The sequence below is a fragment of the Lytechinus variegatus genome, chromosome 6 (assembly GCF_018143015.1).
Source record: "Lytechinus variegatus isolate NC3 chromosome 6, Lvar_3.0, whole genome shotgun sequence".
Lineage (NCBI taxonomy): Eukaryota > Metazoa > Echinodermata > Echinoidea > Temnopleuroida > Toxopneustidae > Lytechinus > Lytechinus variegatus.
Genome location: NC_054745.1, coordinates 36171836 through 36191192, shown reverse-complemented (window position 1 = coordinate 36191192; position 19357 = coordinate 36171836). Strand labels below are relative to the sequence as shown.

The window sequence follows — 19357 nt, the reverse complement described above, 5'->3', positions numbered from 1 at the left end:
CGCGACTTAATGATGATATCATTTGTGTGTAACTATATAGATCCGAGGACTCTAATTGTGCTCGCCAAGTAAAGATTCATTTGCATATATATACAAAATAAAGGTATAAAGAAACTCTACAAATTAAAGTACACTACGCTTAAGTTGCAAGTTGCAATGATTATATGGCTTACTTGGCTAAATCATGATGAAATATGGAAACAAATTGAATATCACACGTTGATGATAATAACAATGATGTGTATTTGTATATACTCTATAATAGTGCTCGCCTAATAAAGTTCCATGTATATATATATACACGGTAGACATACAAACAAAATCTACAAATTAAAGTAAACTACAGTTTAGTTCCAATTTGTATAGCTAACATGGCTAAATCAGTGAAATATGAAAACAAACCTAATATCGCGCTTTAATGATCACAAAATTGCTGGGTAGTAAGATCCATAGACTCTAATGTTGCTTTCCTAGTAAAGATCCATTTGTGTATATATACGATATAAAAAATATACAAATTAAAGTAAAGTACAATTAAGTTGCATTTCTTATAGCTAACATGGCGAAATCAGAATAATATCACGAAACATACGTACAATCGCGCTTTAATGATAATATCACTGGTGTGTATCTATACATATTATCCAAAGACTCTATTGGTGCTCGCCTAGTAAAGGTTAAGTTGATTTTATACTACAGATATTAAAAAAAATCTGAAAATTAAAGTAAACTACACTTAAGTTCATATTCTTAGCTAGATCATGATGCCATCTGGAAACAAACCTAATATTACGCTTAAATAATAATAGCAGCGGTGTAATTATATTTTAAAAAAATACTTCCATAGACTAGCATGGTGCTCGCCTTACTTGCACAGATTCTCGTGAATAACACTGCAGATATAAACAAAATCTGCAAATTAACCTTCACAAAAGTTTACAAACGTTTGCTTGTATATACAATTTTGCAATTTTTTATTAGTATAATTACTATTCTTGGCTAAATCATGGTGAAATCAGGAAACAAACTCATTTAGGCTAATTGTAGAAAAGTCATGAATAATAAAAGAATCATTTCTCCCTACAAAAATGTGTATATTATAAAACAAAGTGAGTTATATGAATTCAACAAAGAAACTGAAATAAGACTGTACATACGGACTCGAACAAAACAACTGCGACAGATCTGGGTAAGCTTTATTTTCACAATTGATTATGTATTGTAGTCAATGGAGTCAAACGTAGATAAGTGTTTCTACGATCATTGCTAAGCTTTGTGTTACGGGCGCTGGAAATAACTCTAGGCTCAGTGTGAAAAAAGATCATGAGTAAAATTATCATATTGGCCTTCATGATATGTACATGTACATTATAACTATGATAATTATGATATAATGTAAAGTAATATGACAAAGACTGCAATGTAAATTCACTATAGACAACATGTAGACTGTAGACTAAAGAGAAAGGTGTACATACATTAAATATGGACTCGAATCTACACAGGAGGAATGGTTGGGTGCAAACTACAGAATGCAAATACATGTAGGTCTAATCTGTGTAAATGTTAGACTTTATATCATGGTATATAACTGTATTGCAGTAGGCTTACTGGAAAGAGAGAATGATAAAAAATACTAGAAAACTTTGGGGCTATATACAATAAATCATATTACATATTATGTTCAAATGCAAAAGGGACATGCTTTCGATAACCCTATATAGTATCTGAAATGTTGGTGATAATGTATTCTTAAAATTTAAATCATACAAAACAAATATTAGGTATTAGTGTTTCAATACAGGAAGAAGATATAAAAAAAAAAAGAAGAACGATTAAGGATCGACCTACGGAATAAAGAAAAATATCGGCTATGATGTCGCTAGATAAAACAACATGATACTTAATAAAGGTTGTACGACAATATCAATATAACGTGTAAATACATGTAGTATGATGGCATATGTGATATATGACTAAACAATTCAATATAAAAAACATGATTGTTTGGAAGAAAAAGCAGTACATCATTGTATCGGAATGCTGAGATTATTTGATCAATTAGAAACCCCTTTTTATATCATCTAATTGAAATTGTGATATATTCTTGTTCTCTGTCATATTAGCATACAATATTTTTAATTAACACTTTGCAGTAAATATCACCCCTTTTCTACAAATTTGAAATAAAATCAGTCGTATATAATGCACGATGTTCTTTAGTGAATGTTTCAAATCGTAAACATGAAGAACTCCTTGGGCGTTCCATCGTACAGCTGTCAGTACCTCAGCTCTCTTCATCAATCTCGTTCAGCTCTCTACATAATTCTCGTGGGGAAATCTCTTACTTCTTTGACTCCCATGATTTTCGGGTATGTAAAAAGTGCGCCCTTGATGTTGTGATCACTATAACAACATTGTTGGTGGGAACAAACGAAAATAAAAAAAAAAATGAAAAATATTTATTTTTTTAGGGGGGAAATGTCACTCTTATATAAACCACACGGCAATGGAAATGTGAGTGGTAAAAGGGTAAAAGTGTCATTTTGTGCGATAAAAATATTGAATTCATGGTTCAAATTTGTTCCTTGGCATCTGCTCTTGCGACAATGATATTGTTCAGCTCTACATTCCACACACTAAGAGAATGACCAACTTAAACCTTGTGTTTAACACTTTACCCTATCTTAACTCTGAACTTACATAAAACCCTATCACAACTCTACTACCTCTATAGCCCTGTAAAACTAATCCCAGAACAATGGTTGCATGAACAAATGCCGTGTCAACTAGAAGGTGTACAACTTTACTGCTTTATGCGAATCATCCTCGGATTTTAGATAGACTGTGATAGACATAGGGGTGGAATATGTTAAAATCAAAATGAGAGTGATGTAGCATGGTATTGATATAAATTCTTGACTGTGTGCTACGAATTTATAAATCAAAATGGCCTACTTACGTTCAGGTAAGAAGATTTCTGCTGACTGTTCTAGTCCAGCATTTTTCAAGGCTGCATGAAGCTCGTCAATCTGTTGACTTGGTCGAACCCGGCGCCTCCACTTTCGAAGCATCTCCATGGATAACTCAGGTTGGTTGAGGTATTTCTTTGTAGCTGATGGAGAGAATCCAAGCTGGTAGGCAAGGGACTTCAATTCTTTCGGTGATCGGATTTCTTCTGCCAGGATCTTTAGAATGCTGTCAGGTACACACTGCAATTGACCATGTCTACAAGTAGATGGAATAGTATGTAAATTACATTAACCACATTTTGGTAACATTCAATGCATTTATAAAGTTACCTAAGACACATTGCCTGCTGTCGATAGATATATTGTAGTATTAACCGTATCAGACATCTGAGCAGGGAAACTATAATTCAGTATTGCCTGCTTATGACTGTGATCAAATGTTTCCAATTGTTTATCCACGGACCCAATTTATTGCCCTCTCAATGAGAAAATGCGTGGAAATGTAGCAGGCAATAAGGCAGAGCTAACAACTGCGTACTCTACGCGTCAGCATACATGTACATGTCCCAATGTTAATCAAATTGAGACAACGCTGGATCCAGTGCATCACAAGGCCACAATGTCTAATTTTGATAATGATAAAAAATATTGACAGGCTTTTCTTTCGGGGAACATAATTGGCCTTAAAAGAACCATATTGCCCTAGCGAATGAGTAACATATGGTCAATTCCAGCGTAACGGACATGACATTCAGACAAATTTTTTGTAATTCAAAGGTTTATACAGTAGAATAAGCTGTCTTTTGATAATTGTTACTAAGCTTATCAGATACATTTAAGTATCAGTTACATACACATAAAATTTCAAATCGTTTCATTGAACAGTTGCGGAGAAATTGCACTCTTTGTGAGCGTAACGGACATGACACGAAATGGACGAAGCATTTTTACCTCCTATTGCTTATCAAAATTCCTGTGAATTCTTAGATTGCATGCACCTGACGTTGGTGTTAATTTAACCTTAAGATCATGTTCTATCCATAAAATGGTGTTTAACAACAGTTTTGAAGTGCATTCTGTATTCCTAGCTCAAAATGTAGCGTAACGGACATGACACACGAAGCGTAACGGACATGACAGTTTCGTCCACTTTTTGTAAACGAAAGTAATTATTTTATTACAAGATATGGTACAAGTCTAATTGTTTACATGTTAAGGCTAGAGGTTAGAGACACATATCATAACTGGTAATCTGTAATATCTCCTATTATTTTGCAATTTGAGAGGGGGTCTTTTTGTACAATATTTATAAAACAAAAAAATATTTTTTAAAATGTTATTTTACACCGGTTAACAACAGTTAATGAGTATTTTCCAGTTACTACCATCCACCACACCTAATTAAAGGAGAAAAAGTGGATAGAAAAGAATATTTTTTATTCATGCCCTAATATTTGATAATATACTAGCGTAACGGACATGACACCCTTACGAAGTGAACTTCATCAGCACTACTTAGTTTGAAAATGAAAGAAATATGAATAATGAATGTAATTACGTAACAGCAAAGTACCTTTACTAACACACTAAAGAAAAATATGTAGATATTATTAGCAGGTATCATTAATTCAATAGCTATAGCCTAAGAGATAATTTTATATTGAATACAATGTTTATCATATCACTACGGCACACTGAGAAGACCAAATCTCATTTTTTGTGAGAAGAAAACAATATGCACCATACCTGGATAAATCCAAGAAGAACATATTATGGAATATATTTTATGATAAAGAACGTGTACTAGTATAAATGTGAGTTTTAAGATTACAAAAAATGGTATTAAAAAGTATTTTAATAAAAATTTAATAGCAGTACCTGGAAACCGGTCTTTCATTATCGATTATGAGTTGAACGATAATCGGAATGTTTGTAATAGCTTCTGAGATTTTTTTTCATTCAAAATAACTATCATCCTGAGTATGATCATCCTTTCATCAAATCTTGGATGTTCTAAATCTTATGATCTTGCTTGCTGACAAATGTGGCTGTATCTAATTTTGTTGTATTGTCCACGCTGCTTGTGTACAATTGAAGATAAATCATTCAAATCGTGATTATGGCTGACCAAAAATACTGTGATTACATAATTATTGATCGCACCACATTCTTTCAACGGCTCCTTTGCTTTGTGATACTGCAAAGAAGTGCCACTGTAGATTCATGGATTCATAGAGCTACATCACGTAACACAGATATCCGAATACAAACTTGCTTTTAATTGTGAGCCCATGTCATCACTGAAGAAGTATATGTTGAGGTTGGTGAAAGTCAGATACTTTGAAGTAATATCATCAATGATCATGAATTCACAAGTTGGAGTTTTATCATGCTCCAAACTGTCAGTGCAAAAACCTTAAAGATAATCAAATGTTTGTTCAAACACAAATGATGCAGATTGTGATCTGAGTATGTTGCCAGATCTAGCTGCATCTTATCCTAATATTATGTGGCATACCGTTAATTCTCAGAAAAATCTACCAGAACAAGAGCTGAACTTTCATCATTCACCAACTTCTAAAAATAGCTTGAATGACATGCAGATTCTAGGAAATATTACATTCAGCTATCCTCAAACAATTGAAACTGACCTCAGTCCGTGACACTGAGCCTAATATTTTGTTTTTGTGAATGCTGCCATTTGCCATATACAAGGCGTCATGTCCGTTACGCGAATTGTCATGTCCGTTACGCCATTTTTATGAAAATGAGAAGTGGTAAGGGAAAATGATTGCTACACATGGTAGGGGGTTTAATTCTAACATAGAATCTGAATCTGCAGTATATTTAGACAAATTTCCTGTAAGCTGTGAAAACTTTAAGTGAAAAACGTAACGGACATGACACTGATAATGGTAAAGAAATCACACAAATCTGAAGACAGATTTCTCTAAAATTGATAAATGGCATAAAATTTAACGATTATTTTCTGTTGATTTAAACATTAATCAACTATTCAAAAGTTAAAAGAGACCTCTGGGACCTTGTTTGCTTTTAGTAGAGACAGAAAAGATGAATTGTTTAAAACTAGCCACATTTTTTGCATTTTGCAATTTACTATTCTATATTTTTGATGATGGAAAAAACTACAAAATTTTATCAATATTGCAATTTTTCTATTGGAAATTGAGACTTTAAAGATTACTTTTTAAGAAAATTTGACTGCTTAATTGAAATCTGAAACTTCATTTTTTCTGTAAAGTGAACATTTTCCATGGAATTGCCCATATACAACGAGTACAATGAAAGCTATGTAACGCGCAACATAGACCACAATGGCACTCAACGACGCCATTCTGATCTACACGTAACTTGCAAGTCAACGACCAAATTCAACCTTGATAGTGATGTAAATTGTTCAATCAAATTTCTCCCTCTTTTTGTTGGGGGGGGGGTAGTTTTTAATCATATTGCATGTCTTTATTTTATCGAATGCCCAAAATGTTCACTATTTAAAAGGTGTTGATTTTTACCTACTTGGTAAGAAACGAGCAATTAGAGGACCGACGGGTTAAGTTCCTCTCCGAGAAACCTGGTAATGAGTATGAATACCTTTCCAAAGGGCACTCTAGCGCACGAAGTGGAAATCGAACCCGGGTCACTGGAATCTAAAACCCCCGTTCCCCGACTGAGCTATCGCGCCTCAAAGTAGACCAATATTCCCAAATTCGCCCAAACTCTTGGAATATTTCTGGTTTTCCATTTTGAGCCATCCGATATAATACAATTGTTTGATATCAGTAAAGAACCATCGTTTACCGAATTCATTCGAAATGATATACCGAAGTAAATTATTCAACGGTAACGTTATGAACTTACGAATCCTTTTGATCTCGTGTATAATCTGGTACATCTGTATCAAACAACGAATAAGAAAGCAACATAAAGCTTGGAAAATTGAGAATTGAAAAGTATTTCAGACATAATCTTTTAACAGAAAGTAACTACACTACTTTAAAATATGTTGAAAATCGGAATCCCCACATCGTCACATAGCAAAAGAGATGAATAAAAAGATGTGACAAGGGGGAAACATTTGACCTAATATAACAATAATAATAATAATAGGCATTTATATAGCGCCATCTATCTAGAAATATTATATTCCGAGGCGCACAAGAAAAGAAAGAATGAGAAAGTTTGGATGAGTGTCAAAGTGCCAATAACTAATACTGATAACTAATACTGTTATCTTAAAGATAAGATTTCAGTTTGGATTTAAAGGTCTCCAGTGATTGTATAATTCTTAAATTTAATGGCAAATTATTCCAGAGAGAAGGTGCTGAGGCAGAGAAAGCTCGTGCACCATATGCTACACGTGTCTATGGAGTCTTAAGAAGTTGCTGGTGTGATGATCTCAGGCTTCTAGCTGGTGCATAAGGCGTGACAAGGTCTTGTAGATATTTTGGTGCCAAACCATTAAAAACTTTCCAAGTGAGAAGAAGTATTTTAAATTCTATACGCTTCCGGATTGGCAACTAATGTAACTTTTGGAGAATTGGTGAGATGTGTTGATATTTTGAAGTACCAGTTAAAACCCTGGCAGCTGTATTCTGAGCATACTGAAGTTTATTAACATTGCGTGAGGTTATATTAAAAAGAAGAGCATTTCCATATACATGTATACAAGCAGTATAAGGGAATAACTGCCAGATATAATTCTCTCGCTTTTCGAAATAAAATAAATACAGCTCATTTCCCGTGAACAATTTATTCTTCGATCGTATTTGAATATGTGGACAACATAGAATACAAGAACGATAATGATTGTTTTTTCTACAGAGGGGAGAGAAGAAGGGGTGTCAAAAATATGTGGCCCATCAACATAGCGCGTTTACAAGTACATTGTATGTCTTAAGAGGTGTTACTTAGAAGTAGAGTTAGATTTACTACTAAATTTGATCATACATTTTTTTTTACTTTATTTATCTGCATGAAGGAATCACGTAAAAATGCTGATTTTGTTTCATTCATGTGTTTACCTTCTATTGACGTTTCGAACTTGCTTTCTGCATATATTATTGACCCTTCCTGAATGGCAATCTCGACTTTCTTCTTTCCTTTCTCCTTGGGAGTGAACTGAAGCTCGAAGTCTACATGGTTGACCTTTCCACAAAGTATACCTTTAATCGGTATCTTCAAAGGTGAGTAGTAAGATTTCATAATTGAGTTATGAATTAAGAAAATTAGTCATTATGAAAAAAGGGAGATCCAGAAGGAAGAGAAGAACATAATTTCTTCAAGATGCCAAAACCAAGATAATGGTAAATATACCAATAATAATCTTTGTCACGATGAATATCATGATGTTTGGATGATTGATGATAATGATGATGGTGGCTATAATGATGATGATGACAATGATGATGAATATTGCGATAATAATGGATGGTGATGATGATAATTATCATGATCATGATTCATTGTTAGCGATGATGAAAATCGTGTCGATAGAATATTGATAATAATTTTAATGATGGTCATGATGGTAATGATGATGGTAAATTGGTGATGAAGATGATAATGGTAATAATGACTATTGTGATGACAGTGGTGATGTAAATGATAATAATGGTGATAATTATGGTGATAATGATGGTGGTCCGGATATAATGATAGTTCATGAATAAAAGAATAAAAATTCCCATCAAATTGGTCAGCCCGACCTCCAATTATTTAATTCCTTCCGTGACCCATGCGATGGTGTGGGCATTTGACAGTTGGAGCAGTGGTCAAAAGATACATGAAAATAAAATTATATGCTCTATTTCAAACTTTGCACCCGACAGGTTTCAATTGTGCATGTTTACATTACATAGTCAATTCCATTTTCATTAACTACTTCTGTAAGTGTCATTTGTGAAAGAATAAAACGCTCAATAACCATTCAACCAATTTAGACCATATCGATACATAACGTTAACGTACAAAAAAGTGCGTTAAGGGATAACTTAGCCAACGTGTTAGCTAGGGAACTCATTTGTCTACCTTCGGGTAAATTGACTTTTATATAAGGATTGTCTTTCATTATTCAATTTCTATCAATTCTACGAGTACAATGTTATACAATATAATAATGTAATATACATCTACTATTGTTAGACATCTTCCAACGCACATTAGCATGACAATCAAATTTGACAAAAATTATCACCATTCTTTTGAGCCTTGCAGTTCCGATGCGGCAAACGATTCTTAGGTCTCTTGTTGTTGAATCTATATAGAACTTTAACTCTTGCATGACTTGACAGTAGGCGACAGGCGAACACTTCTCTGATCTCACTATATCCTGAAATCAAATCGTGTGTAAGGTGTTTGCTGTAAGTCTACAGTTTTTGGAGTCACACCCCCTCCCCCCCCAAAAAAAAAAAAATAAGGCATGGCACTTTTTTAATCAATCATTACATCATAGGAATATGAATGCCATGGAACGGATATATTTGGAGGATATAAAATAAAATTCTGCTTTATTGGATAAATCTTGCGATTTTATAAATCCTTAAAATGATAAAGGTTTAAGGAACAGGCCTAATAGGTGCAATAAATTGTGGATACGAAACGAAGAGATTATATGTCCATAGATTAAAATAAATAAAAGCAAAACGACATAAAGAAAGAAATGACAACAATAGAGATAAAGAGCAAGAAGAAAAAAAAGTATCATAAAAATCACAGAACGAATAGAAGAACCAAGTATAAAGAAGAAGTAATCAGAATTCAAACAAAATACAGCACAGATGCAACCTATCATTATCCTTTAAAAAGGGATAGAAAAACAACCAATCAATCAAGTTTGTTAGAGCACGCGCTTTGCCCCGGTCTTTGAGGCTCAAAAATAAAGGCCAACTTAGCCTTCGTGAATATCTTTTAATATTTCCGCAACAGATTCACTAGTGAAATAATATACCTGTACATAGTGCATATAAGGATGCAGTATGTAAATGCGAAGAGTTGGATTCTGTGTAGGATCCATGATTACTGGCTGAAAAATTAAACATCTCAACTCGAGTCCCCGGAGACTGTTTGACGACAGGGCAAACACTTGTAGATGCCGAGTGAGAAAAGTGATCTCATTTCTTGAGATTTTGGATGTGGGGTTTGTCAGGCGTCTACAACCGAAGAAAGCTTCGAATTTGAAAGAAAAAGACATAACATTACTCAATAAGATCTCAAAATTTAAAATTTACAATAGTTCTTAATTTCGCTTAGAAGGCGGCCCAGATAATTACTGAAGGCTCCATCAATTTATTCAAAAATTCCAAAGTGTGCTTTCCTTCCCAGCAACCACTTTCCATTACTTTAGAGATATTTACTTATTTAGTACTCAAACTTGCATTTTCTCTATGCCAAAGTGTCAGAAAAATACACATTACAAGATATATGATTTATTTGTTATGATAGTTGTTTATGATATTGGAAGCTGCCAGTAGAGGTCCTAAGTAGGAGTGGTTGTAAGCTGGTAAGCGCATAATCCACTTAATATAGGCGTCGCCGATGTTAATACAGTCAAAATAGATCCATTGACACATTTTTTAATGTTTTAGGCGCACGATGCCTCGCCAATTGTACCAATGGAAAAATCTTCCAATACCTTAAAGTATTTTAGAATCAGCGACGCTTTTCACATTTGCGAATAAGCATAGTTACCTGGTCCTATTTTGGTGTAGAGGATAGCGGGGGAGTCATCTCTACGAACATTGGGGTTGGTACAAAGCTGTACTACCACCGTGGCTGGCTTTATCAGTTCTTGTGTGAGAGAGCTCTCGATGACAGGAGTAATGAGGACTTCACCCTGTTGTATAGGTATTCTAGGACTGTCTTGCGTTCGAACTTGAAGTGTTGCCACGGATCTCATCCCTTTCGGTATGGCTCCTTCAGGGATAGTTACAGTGATGCCAAGTTTGTCCAGGAACAGTTTCACTCCCCTATGATCCATGATCCCATGAGAGATGAAAGGGGGGAATCTAGATTCCATTGCTATAAATGAGATATAAAATAGGGCTTAACATATTTGCATTACCAAGCTGACAATACGTGTAATAGGGATCGTAAATTTAGTTAATATCGATTTACTCGACCGATTTCAAAAAGTGAACATCACCATAACTGATTACAACTTTAGATTCGCAATGATTTCTTAATTTTGTGCAATAATTTACAAAATAACAGACCTGAGGAAATTGGAATATCAAAATAATGGTCTTCATGTATACCTTAAAATGCAGGTCAAAACAATAACAAGGCTCAATAAACTTTGTGCTATAATAAGAAAGACTAAAATTGAAAAGTGGTAATATTAGATTAGACTTGAAATTCATCTAGGATGAGATTAATATAACTCCAAACAGCTTTGTTTACGGAAGCTTCTCTTCTATGCACCGCAAAGTAATGAAATAGGTGTCCAATTATTGTAGCCTTTAGAAACGCCGTTGAAACCAGAATAGTGTTGCTTCTGGTTTATTTGAAGATTACCATTTCGGAAAGCTTTTATTCGTCGCCCCATTCCGTTTTTCATTAACAATATCCCTTTATACCTATTTAATGATATTATGTTATAAATAATTTTCACAAAAAATACCTTCTGCAATCTTGAGCGCGGCATCGTTAAAACGAAAAGCCTGAGCAACTTCCAAAAGTCTCTCTCTAGTTCCGCCCTGGTCTAGCCATTTTATTAACATCTTCAGGGCAATACGGCGGATGATGTGAGCAGGAAACGTCACCACACCACTTATGATCTCCAGGAGAATAGAGGCTTTTACGTCTATTCGCTCACACAACTGCAGTAGTTCTCCAGTGGATTGTGGGATTTTGGAGATTTCTTTACGACCTGTAAAAAAGGTGCGGTTTTTATTTTTGTTTCGCAAAATAAGTATAATGATTTTATGTGACTTTGATGTGTATGTGCATTTAGAACGCTCGAGAATTCATTTACCATTTAATGGTTGGAATTATTAACTGATTGGTCGATTGATCGAAAAGAGAGAAAATATATGGTGTTTACATGGAAGCGTGTTAAGTTATATAAAAATAAAGGTCCTGATATATGATGTCCAACATAGTGTTCAATTATATCAGATAGGATGTGATAGTCTATGTAGTAAGCCTTGCAACTACATTTGGAAACGCCTGTTGAATTACACCCCATGGAGTAGAAAAGGTATGTACATTTCATTGGGGGAAGATGATCCACTGTGTCTGTAAGAGGCGTCCTCGTAATGTATTAATCTGTATTTAGTAGTGGATTATTAGTATTATCACTTTGCTGTTTGTCGTCATCCTTACTATAATTTGGCTAATCTTGTGTGTCCTTCCGTTTGTTTGACGCAGCTTTTCTCCGTGGTTTTCCATTCAATAGAGCTGGATTTTTTTTCTAAACATGGTTAAATTGTTCACAGATTGTCATGAAGGGGGTTGTTTGTGGTATTTTGGTCGCATTATTTAAAGTTTTTTTACAATTCTTAACTTGTTGGCATTCCTTTTCGCAGCCCTGAGTATAGCTTCGAAGTTCCCAGTCCCTTGCAAGCTCATAAATATTCTTAAATATTCATAGGATTAGGATGAGGATTAGGGTTAGGATTAGGATATTAGGGTTTCAGCTTGCGTCTGCAGGATTGGTACCTATATAGTGCTTACCTACTAGGCCCCGCTGAGGATACCGCTACACGCGTCACTTGCACTTGTACTCTATTCAGCAGCAGTAATCGCAAACGCGTAACACAACTCACAAGCGATGTGTATTTCTTGCTACAGTACATGTTGCAAAACTTCATCACAAAGGTTTTATCTCCCGATTTCTTTGACATACAAACATCATTCTCACTTCACTGTCACCTGCTTGCTGATCAGGTGAGAATGAAGTGAGAACATTATTTGTAGGCCTAGAATCTATGTCATCAGTGAAATCGGGAGATAAAACCTTCATGATGAATCTTTGAGAAGGTTACCTTTTCTTGATAATAAGGTCAATCGAATGACCTACCTATCCAGTTTCATTAAAACATCCTTTATATTTAATCCTGTATTTTAACAGATTCAAGTACCTGCCACTCAATGCTCCAAGGCCAAGCAGTGCCAGTGCTCTGTTGCACACAGTTCAGTGCAAGGTTAGTATTTTGACGTAAGACTTAATATTTATATTGAATGATTGATGCCGCAGTAAATGTAAATTCCAACATGTGATAAAGTTGTTTGGTTGAGTCTGATAATCAACTCAGTGCTAAGTTCCAAAACCCCAAATTAGAATTTTTTAAATAGATTTGCTATTAATTCTTTTATTTAAGGGCAAATTTGATCAAATTTTCTTCGGAACATTGGTAACACTGGCATTTTCTTTCTTTGCTACACACATTAAACAAAATTAATGTCTCTAAAATTCATTTACACATATAAATGAACTGCATCTAGTATTATGTTCGCCAATTCATATGTTAAACTTTATTTCTGTGTGATTAACAAAATACTAATGAAGTGTGATCGTAATAAACAAGCATTGGTAAAATGATTTTACAGACTGTCTCACTCATTTTATCACCCCCCCCCCCTTTCTCTCACTCTCACTTCTTTTCGATATCCTGACATACTTATATATGATTGAGCAACCCTTAATTTAAAAAGTACAAACAACCGCAGTCTAATGTACATTGTAAGGTACATGTGCAATGTACTTACATATTTATTTCTGACCCAATACATGTAATCATAACATTTCTATATCACAATAATTGCCTCTTGACTGCTTACTGAATACACCGTGTTCTAATACATTTTTCCATTTTATAGTTAGATTTGGATTTCACTCTGTAATGATTATTGAAGTTCTTCCTCCAGTTCAACCCAAGATGCTTAACTTAACTGAACCTCCTATCTATATTGAAAGAGAAGTCTGCTATAAATCAGTTGTCTAGATATATTTCACCAATAAACTACTTGGATTTCAGTTAGAATAGGCAGTGTAGCTGTACATACAAGATTGTCACCCCCTCCCCCCCCCCCCCCACACACACACTTTGATAAAGAAAAATGACTCCTACCCCCTGTGCTGCCACGGGTAATTGCTGCTAGTTACATTAATTTACTTATCGTGCTGCGTATTTGCTATGAAGGTACGCTTTTGTTTTGGTGGGAGCTATTTAGAATAGATACTTCGGTCTGTCAACAGAAGACAAGATCGGCAGGAAAGTCGAATAAAAGACCTGTGGTATCAATGGGTCTTTGATAGCGGCCGTTCCCTTGATGAAAAGGGAACTCTAGCCAGAAAGCTGAGGCTAAAACCCAGAGGCGATAAAAAAAACGATAAAGAATGCTGCATGGACTTTCGACATGGAGCAAAGATTGTTAGCGCTTTTTGATAACACATAGTAAAACTGGTTCCATTAGAATACCTGTCAATCTTTCCAGGATTTCAGGAATAAATCGTTGAGGTCCTTAAAGGACAAGCCCACCCCAACAAAAACTTGATTTGAATAAAAAGAGAAAAAAATTAACATGCATAATATTGGAAATTTCATCAAAATCGGATTTAAAATAAGAAAGCTATGGCATTTTAAAGTTTCGCTTCATTTCACAAAACAGTTATATGCACATCTCGGTCGGTATGCAAATGAAGAACTGATGACATCACTCACTCACTATTTGTTTTATATTTTATTACATGAAATATTTTTATTTTCTCGTCATTGTCATGTAAAATGAAGTTTCATTCCTCTCTGAACACATGGTATTCCATTTTTTTAACATTTTGTGCTTTAGGCAAGGAGGTCCTCATCGTCAAATTCGTAAAAGTTGAAATATTGTTTAATTCAAACAATAAAAAACTAAATAAATAGTGAGTGACATCACTGACTCTATCATTTGGATGTAACTGGCTCGTTCATATAACTATTTTGTTAAAAATAAACGAAACCTTGAAATGTCATAACTTTCTTATTTTAAATCCAATTTTGATGAAATTTTCAGCATTGTGCTTGTCTGATTTTTCTCTACTAATCCAAATCAACATTTTTCTGAGGTGGACCTGACCTTTAATGCTTTCATCTATCCAAAATTGGTTAATTGAAGAAAAAAAAATCGCTGAAGAATATTAACGCTTCAGGCGAGATTAAATCCCACGACGGGAAGTGAATAAGAACTTCGGTACTTTGACGCTTTAACTCAAAGTATCCCATGTATACTCCATCTGTGGGGACAATTTTGTTTCAACTGTAATTAAATGTTATATAGCTAGTCTTTGATTCAACATACCTGCTTTGGCATTTGAGATGTTGTACTCTGAAAGAAGCCGAGTTAGCTTTTCTTCCCTTTCTTCCTCTTTCAAATTTCCCAACCAACTATCAATGACCTGCAATGTCGCATTACGAATCACTGAAGGGCTCGATAAATCAATGAATCCAACAATGATATCATCACCAACACGAAGGGCTTTCCCGAGATCACGTGCTAACGGTAGACTTGTAACTTGAAGAGCGATGATCCTTATATCTTCTTCTTCTGGTTGCCCACCATGTAGCTGGAGGTCCTCAAGATACTCTGAGTTTTGTGTCTCTGAGCTTCTACTTGAACTGTCATCTAAGAATATGCATGTAATTTCAATTCACGTAAAGTTCTATCAGAAAGTACACTGACAAGGATATTTTATCAAAATCGTTTAATCTTTGGGCTATGTTCAGACATGCCATATACGAACTATTTGCATGCATTTTCATACCTTATATGAGCAAATTATGAAATGTTAATTGGAAAAAAAATAAAGTTCACTTGAATTGAATTCAATATTGGTGGGTCACGGTACGTGTAAATGTATCTATGACAATAATATGTATTGCTGCTCCTACTACTACTACTACTACTAACAGTAATAATAGTGATAATAATATTGACAATAATCATACAGGTTTTTGCAATCTCTTTTCACCCTTTTACCGGGGACGAACATGTGACGCTCATAATCAAAGCGAGGACGTTTACGGCGATGGTCCTTTTTTTACTCTCTCAAATTGCCACAGGATTGTTTTTCTTCAGATTATACAAATAATGTACTATAGCTGTTTTATTCTTTGTCTTCGTTATGCTAAAAAAATGACTTTGTATATAATATTACTATGATACTTTCTTCAGATAGCAGACCGCCGAACCCCTTTCCAAACTCATCTACCAAGTCACCATCCCATCAAGTACCTCCAAATCTACAACCTTCAATGTCAGCCTTTCCTCCTCTACGTGATCAACCTCCGTCTCCTGGTACCTCTCATAATTCGCCGCGCTACTCAATCAACTTTTCTCAACAACTACTCCAACAAATACCTTCCTCAGGTAGTCATATCAGTGTTGCACCATCCAACAGACCATCAGCACCTCTCATCAGATACCAAAACAACGCCGTCAGTTTCCATACCAACAGACGCCACGTCCAACGAATAATCCTTCACTAGACCGATCACACCCACAGCCGAGCCCTAAGCCACTCCTTTTTAGACCACAATACGCGACGCCAATGAATTTTTCACAGCACACACGCTATGGTCGACCATCCTACGCATCAGTGACTCGCTCTTCATCCCAATATTACATGCAAGGATGTGAATACTGCGGCGAACCCAATCACCGCGCACTGCAATGTAGGCACGGCGCTCCAGTTCAGTGCCGTCAATGTTTACAGCCTGGTCACAAGCATAAAATCTGCCCATATACAACATATAACACGTACTAAGATAGTGGCCAAGAAGAGAGTGTCTCCAAGGTTACTTTGAATGTACAGTTAAATGATAATAACAAAACTAATTCTGTTCATGACGATAATACGCTATCAAAAATGTGAAGATTACGTCTGTTACCGTTTCAAATAGAGCTGTCTCCCGGGATTACCTTATTGATAAATGTTCAAAATCTTTCAATCTTGTGGATGGAAAAGTTCCTAAATTACCCACAGGAAATGTGTTTTTGCATGTTAATATCAGAGTTTTTGTCAATAAAATCGAGTCACTTCGTTATATTTTGTCAAACAATTCCATTGATGTTCTCTGTGTTAACGAAACCGTTTGTGTAATTCAGTATCTGATGAAGAGATTTCTCTTGATGGCTTAAGGGTTGAACGTAAGGATAGAACACGTCACGGTGGAGGAGTAGCCGTTTATGTATCTGACAAGATTTTGTGTACACGAAGAAAAGACCTTAAAAGCCAAGATTAAGAAATGATATGTCTTCAAATCACTTTATCTTTTCAGAAAAGTATTTTAGTCATTAGTATATATAGACCCCCGTCAAGCGATGTTTCTTTTTTGAAAGTTTTGAACAAAGTTTGGAATCAATTTGCTCGTACAATACTTCAATTGACGAGGTACTTATTTAAGGAGATCTTAATTGTGATAACAGTGAATTGAAGGATCTGTACTTGTATCATAAATTAGAAAATTTAATGAGCTCGTACAGTTTCGTTCACTTAATTGACACCTTTACACGTGTCACAAGTAATTTATCTACAATCATTGATTTCGCTTTTACAACTCACTCTTCAAGAATAATCAAGCATGGTTGCATTTTTACTTCTGTTAGTGATCATTACATGATTTATTTAATACGTAAATTACATTCAAATACCATTATTTCTGTTCTTAAAACGATAACTTACCGTCCAAAAGATTTTGACAAAGATCAATTATTTATTCTTTTTGATCCAGCGCAATGGTTTAAATTAAAGGATATTAGTGATGTAAATGAATTTTGGAGAACTTGGAAACCTATTTTTATTCATATTTTGGACAAGGTTGCTCCTAAAAAGTAAATAAGAGTGAAAAATCGGTCACTCCCATGGATTTCTGCTGACATCAGAAAAATGATAAGGCAACGTGACAATGTTCATTGTAACTTTTTGAAAATTAAACATAAGATCATATCAAAAAATGATTTTTCGCAAAATGTTTTGTGTAAGGATTTATGGAATACTTACAAAAGGCTCAGATACAAGGTCAATATTTCTCTTTTTGAACGTAAAAAATAATATTTAAAAAATTAAATCAAGAATAATGTTAATGATATGCATAAAATGTGGATATGTCTTAAATCTTTATTGCCTGCGAAACGTTCGTCTGTTCCTTCTATTATATATGACAATGAAATGGGTTTTTTGTCAGATAATGATATTGCTGATGCTTTTAATGATTATTTTATTCAAATTAATGCTAAATCCCAACGAGAGATGAATACACATGTTGAAAATGATAAAAATAGTTGTATTAATACTTTTTTGGATCCGACTTTTACAAGTATTTTTAACTTTGAGCCTTTTAAAGAAGAATTCGTTGAGAAATTTATTTCAAAGTTGGATATTAATAAAGCAACAGGATCTGATGATATTGATGCAATATATTTATTAAAATCTTAAGCTTTTATCGTTTCTTCTATAACAAGGCTAATTAATTTAACTTTTGCATCTGGTGTTTTCCCCGATGACTGGAAGTATGCTAAGGTTTTTCCATTATTTAAAAAAGGTGATTTTTATTCTGTTTCCAATTTGCGACAAATTTTTATTTTACCGATTATAAGCAAGATCTTTCAAAAATTGTCCATCACCAGTTATATGATTACTTGATTTCAAATAATATTCTTAGTTTAGCACAATTCGGTTTTCGACCGGGCCATTCCACAGCTTCAGCCCTCGGTTTTTTAACTGATGATTGATTAAATGCTATAGACAAAGATCAAATTACAGGAGCACTTTTCATTGATTTAAGACGTGCTTTTAATACTGTAAATACGTCTATTTTGTTGAATAAATTAAAGAATATTGGTTTTTAAGTGATTTGTCTTTAGCATGGTTTCATTCGTATTTAAATAACAGAAAACATTATGTTGCGATTAAAAATGCTAAATCAAATAATCGATGTATCTCCCTTTGAGTTCCACAAGGATTTATATTAGGTCCTTTTTATTGATGATATGTTAAAAGTTTTGAATCATGGAAAGTTAGTAATGTACGCTGACGATACTACCCTATATGTAAGTGCTACGTCTATTCATGAATTACAAGTAAAACTTCAGAATGATTTTGATGCAATCGCTAAGTGGATCAAGTTAAATAAGCTATGTTTAAATGTTGATAAAACCAAATATATGAACATTGGAAGTAAAAAAAAAAGACTATATGTATTGAAAGTGCAATTTCTATCAAGTATGAAAGTATTGAAATTGAAAGTGTAATAGTTTTAAATGTATTGGTGTTATTATTAATTTGTTATGGTGCAATCATGATGACTTTGTATTTACAAAAGTATTAGCAGGACTTGCCATGCTCAGAAGAGTGAAACCATATGTTGATGAAGCTTCAATGAAAT

General features: G+C 34.3%; 1 protein-coding gene across 1 annotated transcript; it reads right to left on the bottom strand.

Annotated features, from left to right (window-relative positions):
- Window positions 1-2192: 2192 nt before the first annotated feature.
- On the bottom strand, window positions 2193-16714 carry LOC121417774. The gene is made up of 10 exons (XM_041611509.1): window positions 16564-16714; window positions 15273-15596; window positions 11611-11859; window positions 10680-11009; window positions 9940-10157; window positions 9187-9321; window positions 8015-8168; window positions 6852-6885; window positions 2963-3228; window positions 2193-2406 (listed from the first exon to the last, which is right to left on the bottom strand). The coding sequence occupies exons 1-10, from the start codon at window positions 16712-16714 to the stop codon at window positions 2345-2347; spliced, it is 1923 nt and encodes a 640-aa protein (XP_041467443.1). The 3' UTR covers window positions 2193-2344.
- Window positions 16715-19357: the final 2643 nt, after the last annotated feature.

What these genes read in the sequence shown, in the direction of transcription:
- LOC121417774 (XM_041611509.1), bottom strand. Translation starts at nt 16,714, where the DNA reads ATGGGCAGATTTTATGCTTGTGACCAGGCTGTAAACATTGACGGCACT. An exon ending in ACACGAGATCAAAAGGATTC is followed by an intron (nt 3,229 to 6,851) that starts GTAAGTTCATAA and finishes ATCTACTTGTAG; the next exon opens with ACATGGTCAATTGCAGTGTG. An exon ending in AGAAATCTTCTTACCTGAAC is followed by an intron (nt 2,407 to 2,962) that starts GTAAGTAGGCCA and finishes ATGTTGTTATAG; the next exon opens with TGATCACAACATCAAGGGCG.